Source organism: Taudactylus pleione, unplaced genomic scaffold, assembly GCF_031769625.1.
Source record: "Taudactylus pleione unplaced genomic scaffold, aTauple2 ptg000503l, whole genome shotgun sequence".
NCBI classification, from domain to species: domain Eukaryota; kingdom Metazoa; phylum Chordata; class Amphibia; order Anura; family Myobatrachidae; genus Taudactylus; species Taudactylus pleione.
In genome coordinates this window covers 161,350-172,575 of record NW_028284905.1, presented here as the reverse complement: position 1 = coordinate 172,575, position 11,226 = coordinate 161,350, and the positions used below count along the sequence as shown (strand labels likewise).

General features: G+C 38.5%; 1 protein-coding gene across 1 annotated transcript; it reads left to right on the top strand.

The window, feature by feature from the left end:
• The first annotated feature begins 261 nt into the window (after nt 1-261).
• Nucleotides 262-2,876, top strand: LOC148501752 (gamma-crystallin-3-like). The gene is made up of 3 exons (XM_088450004.1): nt 262-295; nt 1,649-1,891; nt 2,533-2,876. Exons 1-3 carry the CDS (start codon nt 287-289, stop codon nt 2,806-2,808), a joined length of 528 nt encoding a protein of 175 aa, XP_088306130.1. The 5' UTR covers nt 262-286; the 3' UTR covers nt 2,809-2,876.
• Nucleotides 2,877-11,226: the final 8,350 nt, after the last annotated feature.

The following is an 11,226-nucleotide window of genomic DNA, read 5'->3' as shown; positions in this document are numbered from 1 at the left end:
TTTTTCTTTTTAAAGATTTTCTATAGAGAGGTTTAACTGGGATTTTATTGGCCAATGAAACAATTACGAAGTATAAATGCTGTCACAAGCATATTTAACAATAGCAGTATAGACAGCTGCACTGCAAACCCAGAAAATATATATCTAGATACTGTATTTTCCTCTCCAAAAAATAAACTATTCAAGATTTGTAATATATGCAAATCCTGGCTTTGTGGTTGTACGTTTATATAGAAGCAGACAGCAGCTCAGAGGCACTGTGGTCAGTCTATGAAATCCATCCAAAATGGGGAAGGTAAGTGTAAGAAAACTATTTTTCAGTACAATATATAAGTTTTAATAAGCTTGATGACATAAATATATTAGACACAGTGCATTATACACATAAGATAGTCTATGAAAGGACATTTTATTCTTATACAAAGTTTTACAACTTAGGTCACTTTATGCATTTTAAGAAGTATGCAGATTTATGTTAATTTCTTTTAGCTTTAAACAATCAAATAGTACAGGTTTAACATAGGGTGCACATATGAAGTTTCTCTCTATATAGTAGTGTTTCTAAATATATATTTAATCCTCTATATTTAGCGCCTCATTGTGGAACAGTGATTTCTTCTGCATTCTCATTAAATACATTGATACATTATGGAAAAAAAGAGCCTAGATAATTCTATACGCATAGCACTAATAATCTGTAGTTCTAGATCATTATATTGATTCATATAACTTATGATGCTTTAACTAAATGTCGTGAGGCACTATTTTACACCATAAAGTAGACAGCCACATCATTCATTAAATAAAAAAAAAAATTAACATTATTCGTGTTAATTAAAAAATATACGTCTCCTGATAAATATTGTTGTTGATATTGCAGTGGAAACACATTAGACATATTGGTAATGGGTCATCACTGTAGTTGACAAAGACATGACTTATAGCACATTCTACATGGCTGGAAACGTATTTACAAAACAAAACAGTCAGATAAAGAATAACTAGATACAGTAAGTGACCAGTTTATGGTTAATTATATTATTCATTGAGATTTCTGTCTGAGGACTTGGAGATTGCACATTGAAATGAAATAAAATGAATAATATCTAGAACACGAAAGGAAGGGTAGATCTCACTGTGCAGTAATAGGAAATAGTAAGAATTCAAAAGGGACTTGTAATAAATGAGTTCTGGCAAGTGATGATATTAAGCAGTGATTCATATTGAGATAACACCTCGGCCCACTCCCATGTAACAATGTTTTGGGATTCACTCTTGAGCCGGTTGATCACTGACATCCATCAAACTATCTCTGCTGTGGACAGAAGGAGTTTATGAATGCAGAACCCAATACATCTCTGTGGCTTATCTCCAATCAGGTACTACATTCCCGCTCCGGCTGTCGGGAATGTTGTCAAATGGCATAATTCCTATGGTATTCCCAATGTACTACTATGTATGAGATATGAGAGAGGGGAGGGTGGCTAGACAGCCCGTTAGTTTTATTGTACAATGTAGTTCCCGGTGTTTCTACAGTACAACATGTATTATTAGTAGTAATAATAAAGCTATGAAATAATGCAGAATATTGTCTTCAGACTGTTATCTACTAAGAATTATTACAATGATAAATAACTTTTCTTCACAGATCATCTTTTACGAGGACAAAAACTTCCAGGGCCGTTCATACGAGTGTAACTGCGACTCTGCCGATTTGCACTCCTTCGTCAGCCGATGCAATTCCATCCGCGTGGAGAACGGAAATTGGATGATCTATGAACATCCCAACTACAAGGGGCACCAGTACTTCCTGAAGAAAGGGGAATACCCCGACTTCCAGCAGTGGCTGGGTTTCAATGACTCCATCAGGTCCTGCCGTTTGACCCCACAAGTAGGATCTCTTTCTGCTATATCATTCATAACAAAGCATGTGAATGACAATCACCTGGGTACTGCATAGTTTAAAAGATGGATTAGACTGTACACCAAATGGGTAGAGATGACTAACAATATATATTTATCTATTGCACAAATAAATAAGTAAAGAAAAAACACATGCTGGTTTGGACATAATTGTATTAAATTATTATTTCTTTGTTATTTTGTGTTTTATATCTATTTTCATTTTTCTTTTTCTTTATATGCATTATACAATTTGCAATATCCTTATCATAGAGATTTGTATATAATTTTTATATTTATGATCATGTATTTTTATACAAATTTTGTGATGATTCATGTTTTTAAACCAGTAAAATACATATAAATTTTACTCTGTAGTATGATTCGAATGGGCAGCCACTTTTTGTTATTTTTATATTTTTTAGGAGAGTTATACACAATCCTCTTTGTGGCAGTTGCCACTTATTATACGTAGATTGCATTGAGAGCACCACGGTCAGCATTGTGTGGTTTTTTTTTTATTAAAATGAGCAGTCTGGTCTTTGCAGCCTATAGCAGTAAATGAAACAGTATATTTAATATATAATTATGAACATGCATCAATAATGCACAAGCTATTCTGTTTTCTAGCACCGTGGCACCTTCAGAATCAGGGTTTATGAGAAGGAAGATTTTGGAGGCCATATGATGGAATTCACAGAAGACTGTCCACATGTCTACGAGCAGTTCCGTTATAATGACATTCATTCCTGCAGCATCCCTGAAGGCCAATGGATCTTCTATGAAGAGCCCAACTACCGAGGGCGTCAGTACTACCTGAGACCTGGCGAGTATAGGAGATATTCTGATTGGGGTGCAAGCAGCCCCAAAGTTGGCTCCTTCAGAAAAGTTCTAGATTTCCATTGATGCTTTAAACTTTAAAGTGGAAGAAAATGTTACAGCTGCAATAAATAAAATCATCAATGTCACCTAAATTATGTTTATTTTGTTTTCTTTTAATCAATAAGCTCCCAAAAAAAGGGATATTGTTAGATAGATTCTTCACACCAAAGCCACATCTGTGGTACACAACTGCAAGTGGACCCTTCCCAAGGTGAAGGTAATGCACAAGTATGTACATATTTTTATGCCTTGTGCAATGGAGAACTCTGATTCCCTCCATCATGGTGGTAGTAAATGCTGCTCCAAAATCTCAGCTCCAGGTGCTCCTGGCACCAAAGGCATCAATTTAGTCCTTAGCTGGCTGTTCCTAATTCTTTATAAATCAAATAATAAAACTCCTCAAATTGAGGTTGTGCTGCACAATTAAACAGAAGAGAAGGAGGGAGTGCAGTGTGCAGCTTCTTCTTTGCAGCAAAGTCTGTGGGCTCAGCTGCAAAGGTAAGTGGGAAGGTGTGAGACAGCAGATGGGGAGGTGTGATGGCATGTGAAGGAGTAGTGATGCTTATGTGAGAAGGTGTGCTGGGCATTTAATGAACATGTGGGTTGGTCTGATGGCCAGTGGATGTGATGAGCTATAAGGGGCATAGGAGGTCTGATGGCACGTGGGATGGTCTGATGTACATGTAAAGGGCATGTGAGGAGGACTGGGTGACATGTGAGGAGGTCTTATGGGCATGTGAATGTCATGTGTGGGGTCTGATGGGTATGTGTGGAGCTCATATGGCCATTTAAAGGGCATGTGGGGAGATCAGGGAGACATGTGAGGTGGTATGCTGGGCATGTATAAGTAATGTGGGAAGTCAGTTGGGCATGTGAAGAGCTCTGATTGTCATTTAATGGGTATGTGGGGAGTTCTTGGGGCATGCCAGAAGGTCTGGGGCATGTCAAGAGCTTTGGTGGGCAAGTAAATAGACCAGAGGAGGTATTGGGGCATGAAAGCAGGTCTAATGATCATATATGGAGGTATTATGAGCAAATGAGCATGTGTGGTTTTCTGATGAGCATGTAGTCATGTCTGTTGGGCATGTAAAGAGCATATGTGAAGGTCTAATGGCATTTGTGGAAGTCTGATAGAATATGGTGCGTGGAGGTCTGGTGAGCAGGTAAGAAGCATTTGAAGAGGTCTGATGGCATGTGGGATGGTCTAATGGAACATGATGGATGTCTAGTTTGCATGTGGGAAGTGATTTGATGCATATGTGTAGTGGTCTGATGGTATGTGGGGGATGACTGATGGTGTGTGGGGGAGGTCTGAAGGTGTTCTCGGTGAGGTTTGATGTGCATGTGGGGAGGGCTGGTGCCCATGTTGAAAGGTCTGATGAGCATGTAAGAGGCATGTGTAGATGTATGATGGCATGTTAGAAGGTTTGCTGACATGTGGAGAGTCTTTATATTACCAAAGTTAAAACTTAGGTTTTATAAGATAATTTCAATTACTGATGATGTGAAATAAAATACATATACTGTATTGGTGCAGAAAAAAAACAAAAGTACATGAAAAAGCTGTGTACTGTACTTTCATGCACTGTAAATACTTCTGTGTGTTGGAATAGTCAATGGGTTTGGTATTACTTGCCTTAAAGATTTATATATGTTTGTACAATTACACATATTTGTTTTGTACTGTAAACTGTAGCAGGATATGGGGCTATCTAACTCAGCACTTCACTAATTCTAATTGGCAATATTCTGTATAGTGCAGTGACCACTCCAAAATAAAACACTCCTTATCTTGATATATACATTTCCCAATAAGGGATTAGTTCAATGTTTCAGCTACCTGCATTTACACAGTGTCTCCTGAAGTATGATGCTAGTTACAGTAGTTATCGCGGATTCTGAGGCTCTAGTTATATAGACATAATGTAGGATTAATGTATAAAAGTACAAAATATGCATAGAATACTTTGAGTTCAGTCAGTAACAGACTAAATGTTCATACTTTATGTGTGAATGTCCCCCTATTGTTTCTCTGCAGCTTCCTGTCCAATTTTGAACAATGCATCCATGTTCTCTAAATAATGACACCCCCATTCCCTATCCTCCCTGTTCTTCCAAACATTTTCAATATTTTACTTACATGAGGGTCCTCTCAGCTTTCATTGCTTTGCATGATGGGCTGGCAAGTGATAATGATAGGTATACAAAACAGATACCATCTTTATGCCTGCTGCAAAATGCAAAGATCATCTTAGTGGCTGACATACAATACAGAGAGCACCCTATTGTCTATCATATAATACAGACTGCATCATAATATAGAAATAATTTTAGTGACCACCATAAAATAGGGAAAGCATCATAGTGAATGAAATACAATAGGGAGAACCTTCTAGTAAGCATCATACAGAGATAAACATAACAACCAATGTACAATACAGACTGCATCCTAGTGACTGCCTTACAATACGTATTGCATTCTTGTATTTGATAAACAATATAGACTTGCAATTGACCATACAATGCAGAAAGCATACAGAGACCATTCTAGTGACCAACATACAATACAGAAAGCGTCAAAGGAGCTGATATGTAATACATAGAAGATCCTTGTGACTGCTATAAAATACACCAAGCATCCTAATGACCTATATACAATAAAAGAGCACTCTAGTGACCATAATACTATACAGAGAGCACCGTTCCAGCCCCTCATATAATACATAGAGTGTCTTAGTGGCTGTCATACAACACAGAAAGTATTTTAGGGACCTTTGTGTAATACAGACAGCATCAGAGTGACTGTCATACAATACAACAAAAAAACACAAGAGTGGCATCTTTTATGTTCCCCATAACCAGTACACAATATAGAGAGCATCTTAGTGTCATTCATACAATTCAGAGATAGATAAAGATATACAATACAGAAAGTATGCTCTTGACCACAATATAAACAGAGAACATTGTTCTAGTGGCTGACATACAAAACAGAGAGCATTGTAGTGACCATCATAAAATACACAGAACATCCTAGTGACATCCACATAACATAGACAGCATTTAAGTGACCATTCTTCACTAGAGAATGACCAATACACAATGGAGAGTTACCTCTTAGTTATAATCATGCAATGCCTAGATCATCATTGTGACTGCCTTTCAATGCAGAGCATTCAAATGCCAACCATATGTTATAGAGAACATCATTATAACCACCATAAAATACAGATCACATTATTGTGACCATCATACAATACAGAGGGAATTATAGTAATGCATATATAAAACAGAGTGAATCCTAGTGACCACCATACAATACAGAGATCATCCAAGTAACCAATACACAACATAGAGAGCATCCTTGTGTCCACCATACAATTCACAGAGTGCCCTAGTGACAAATATACAAAGCACAAAGCACCCTCATGAATTATATACTATTCAGTGCACATCATAATTACCATCATACTGAACAATATAGAGAGCATCATAGTGACTGCCAAATAAAACAGAGAACATCCTAATGACCACCATACAACACAAAATGCATTCTAATAAAAGATATACAATACAAAGAGTATCTTACTAACCATTATACAATACAAAGAACATTCTAGCAACTGCCACATAATGCTGTTAGCATTCTAGTGACTGTCATACAATGTAGAGAGCATCCATATGACTGTGACACAATATAGACAGAATCTTACAGACTGATATACAATACAGAGTGCACCCTCATGACCAATCACAACACAGAAAGCACCCAAGAGATCAAAATATAATTCGTAGTAATATCTAGTTATCACAATACAATGCTAAGATAATTCTTGCAACCTCCAGACAGTGCATACAGCATTTTAATGACCATTATACAATACAGATAATATCTCAGTGACTTACAAGTAACACGTTTCAAAAATATAGAGAATTTTATTGACCGCCATAAATTACATAGACCCTCTATACCATACAGTACAAAAAAACATTCAAGTAACACATACGCAAATGAAAGGACACCTTAGTGACCATTGTTTAATAATAAAAGCATCCAAGAAGCCTGCCGTATATTACAAAGAGCATCCTGGTGACTTACATACTGCGAAAATAATTCTACTGAGCATCTTTCAATACAGAAATTATCCTACTTACCAACAAACTATACAGACAGCCTATTGGTGACTGCCATACAGCACAGAGAGAATCTTAGTGATTACCATGCAATAGAAAGAGCATTCTAGGGCCCACTATACAGTAAAGTAAATAGGAACTCTCCCTGTATCAGACATTGAGCTCAACCCTTTCTTATACATTGTACCTGTGACCCCCCTGGATTGATGTTTCTACATATGATCAACACTATATTGACTATCCCAATATTTTGTCCCCACTGTATTTATTTTTCCCAAATTCTTGGACCCTATTTTGATTCTTAACATGTTATGCTGACTTCAGTTATTTGTCCCCTCTATCATGCCCCCCTCATTTACATAATATCACCCTAGTATTAATTAATAATTTTAGTGCCCCCTTCCTAGTAAAAAATATAATATTATTTTTAAAATTCTATGCACCTTTCCACATATTTAGGTAATTTATTTGTACATTGGCCAATGGATTTATAATTTCAAGAGTTTACAATAAAATGTGCTAGTAATGAGGTAAGAGTGTTAAAAACCTAGGGACGTAGGGACGTAGGGATGTTGGGACGTAGGGACGTACTTTAGGGATGTTTTCAATTTAACTCTGTGAATTATCCTCTCATATTTTATTGAATAAAATTATGTTTATTTAATGAGGCTGTGTTAATGTAATTATTTTGAATTAACTTATTTGTATCTGTGTAAATCTTTGTATTGAATTGCCTTGTTTGAATGTAAAACATCTGCTCACAGTTTAATGAAATGGTTTAGTCATTATTTCGTAGTGGAGGCCACCGAGGCCATAGCTAGGGTAGTGCGGCAGGTGTCAACACACAGGGGGCCTGTCAAATTTCTGTTTATTATCATTCTTGCTTGTATCTTCCTCTTATTTCATCCCCAGCATCTCCTGGCCTCTGCTTTCTATTTCCTGGCCCTTCCCCATGAGGCTATTCCCCTTTTTTGGGTGCATTATGTCCCTTTGAAATATGAGGTGGGCCCCATGCTCTTTCTGGCACAGGGCACCAAAAAGTCTAGTTATGGCTCTGGAGGCCACTATGTTTAGAGGGCATAATTCAGAGTTGGACGCAGTGCCGATATGTGCGCAGTTGACCAATGTTTTTTGTATCCCATTGTCTGTGCGGGTTTGAGAATTTTAGCATCTCACTTTCAAAATCATCCACATCGTTATCCACCTCAGATCAGCCCCAAAGTCTCTTAATTAATTTTTACAAAGCTGCCCAATAACATATATATAATACCATACACAATCCGGTTCTGGTATTCTGTAGATCTGGCACGGGGCCCAGGGTATTAACTATGGAGTGCAGGAAACGGAGAGGCTTCAAGATACCAAGACTCATAGGTAATACAGGTTCTGGCAGACTAGAGACACTAGGAATCACGGACTGGAGCAATGCAAGGATACTAGAATTGGAAGAGGAACCCAAGCCACTGGGCAGCCTCACACCTAATGGTCCAAGGACCAATCAGACAAGAGAACTACTCCAGTGACAAGAAGAACCTGAAGTCAAAACAGTATAGTACTGACAGTCTGGACCCAGGAACTAAGCAAGGAATCAGAGTCTTATGTAACCAGGGAAGAACTAATGAAGCTATTTCCCTGGTACAGCTCTAACGCAAGACCTGGACCATAATCCAGAAGGGGAATTCAGGATAGAGAGACACTTCAGGCACACACAGTACTGAACATCTTGATGCTAAAAGACTGTGGGCCTGATTCAGAGCCGCTCGTAAGTGGCAGTACGCTCGTTCCGAGCAATGTTCGCACTTCTGCGCATGCGTACGGTTTATAATATGCATGCGCGAACCAGTCAGTGCGGCCGAAAAACGTTTGTTTGCTATATAGCGAATGCCTGCTACTTTGAGTGACATGATGAGGCGTATGTGGGTGGTAACAGGGGAAGGTGCTTGAAAACGGGGAGTGGAATTAAGAACGCAGGCGTGCTTAAAGGTCAAAATGGGCATTTTATGGGTGTGCATAATTAAAACAGCAGCGTCATTGACCACGTCACCTGGTTATTTTATAGTCAGAACTGCTCGCAATATAGTGGTAGGAAAAAACAGCCACAAGAATAGCGAGCAGTTCATACGCTGATCGATGTACTCGATTAATCTAATAAATAGCAGACATGACGTATGATGCGAGCGGCCAGGGGGCGTATTTTTCAAATAAACGTCCGCAAGTTTTGTTCGCTCGTTCAGACATGGAGGCGTCAACAGACCGCAAAGAGCGAACGGTTCATTTGAATAGCCACCCCCTTTTTCTGAACCAGCGAGCGCTAATTGCGTCCGGCTCTGAATCAGGCCCTGTGATCCGATCATGCCCTTCAGACCCGGAACCCAAACGCTGTCAGCCCAAGACAAGAGCACACAGTACAGGATAACCAAAATAGTCAACCTAGATTATACAGTAACCCACTATAGCCACAGAGTGTAGTGAATCTTGCAACACAGTCCAGATGATGCCCGAACAATGCAGAGTGGAATTCACGCAGGTGATAAGATGTGTGGCAACAACAGATGGTATGTAGCGCAGGTATACTGGCAGAACTGGAGCTGGAGTTGTATGTGGTCTTTGTGCAGCATGGGAGCCGCAGCACTGATAGATGGTACACAGTGGTAGATGGAATGCAGAAAACAGAAAGCGGTCTGTGTGCAACATGGAAGCCGCGACGCTGAGATGGTATACAGCGGGAATGGTAAACAGTCCCAGTGGTTATCTGTATGCGGTATGGAAGCCGCAGCACTGAGAGGAAAACAGCGATGGTACAAGTGGGTAATGGTTGAGTTTCAGCAAGGAAAGTATACACAGGAGAAAGCTCTGAAAACATTGGAGACATTAAGCCTTAAACAATCCTCAGGAAGGAACACAGTTGTTTAGACAATGAGTCTTTGCTAGGCCTGGAAATATATAGGGAGTGGTAACAGGTAATTGGTCAGGCTGACCAGGTGAGCAGCCAGGTGAGCGGTAATCACTGGGACAGTCTGTTGGAGGTTTTAGACACAGCAATTAATGAATATTTTACACTGTATGGGCAGCTAAAGACCATGATTTGTGACACCTAGAACCTGATAACTAGGAATTATGACAATGGTCTTCTTCACTACCAAACACTACCACTTTTACTGCTAATGATGACATTTTACATCTCCGCGTTCTATCCAAGTGGTTTTACTGTACATGTGCTACCAAGTTGCATAAGGGCTTGGCAAAGGCAGCAGGAGGTGGCTTTCTCTTTGAGATCTTGATCTCCTTTCAATAGGAAGGCGTTGATATCAGTAGGATAATACCTTCTGAAGATGGTGTTAGTTCCTACAGTCAAACTCCAAAAACTTCATGTATTCAGAGTTTAATGAATAGTCGTCCCCATGCTAATGTACAGTCACACATGGCACACTGGATCTTCGCTACACACAGTAGATATCCGTGCTATCTTCTGCTCTGGAACTGTAATAAATGTATTTGTAACATACTGTAAATATGTGAAAAACATGTGGAGACTACTGTAGAACCCTAGATGGCAGTTCTGACACGTTTCATTATGCAGAGTAATTTCATAAGAGAATAATGATTTTTTTTTTTTTGGAGGAAATTAGATTGTCACCAGAATTAGAAGTTTTACTTCATATTAGAAGTGAAAATAATGCCTAAAGACTTTTTCCATACTACCTAGGAATGCTATAAAGTCTTATATACATTGTCCCTTACAGCTAGGGATTATGCAGCTCACCAGCCCAGGTTAAAGGATCCATATAGCTATTTAATTGGAGGACATTGTCATTCGGAGCCAGACAATTGGCAAGTACTGTACATCTGGTAATAACTAGCCCTAACAAATAAGCATTTGGAACTTTTTCTGGTGTCATTTTGCTGGAACAATACCTAAATCTGACAAATGTTTACTATATTGTTAAACAAATCAAGGGGTGGACATATGGACACTTATTAGATTATAATGCTCTAAGAAGCAACTTTATTTATTAAGCTATTGCTTCATTCTCAGCCGGCAGGCACTTTCAATTATCAGCAGGATTTACGTTTTTATGTTTAAGTGAAACATTATACAACACTTTATGATATTTATGGGGTTTTTCATTTATTTATATTACCAACTACTTTTAGCACTGTAATCTTTTTAAATTGCTACTGTATATTTCGTTTTTGGAGGTGTTTGCTCCATTTGATGGCACTACAGAACTATGCTGTTTTATACAACCTTGCTTGTTACTAGAGATCAGTGAAGGTTTCAAAACTCTACTGCTTAATATTCTCCTC

Excerpts from the sequence above, each read along its gene's own strand:
- LOC148501752 (XM_088450004.1), top strand. Across the intron at positions 1,892-2,532 it reads CCTGCCGTTTGACCCCACAA|CACCGTGGCACCTTCAGAAT; the intron begins GTAGGATCTCTT and ends TCTGTTTTCTAG.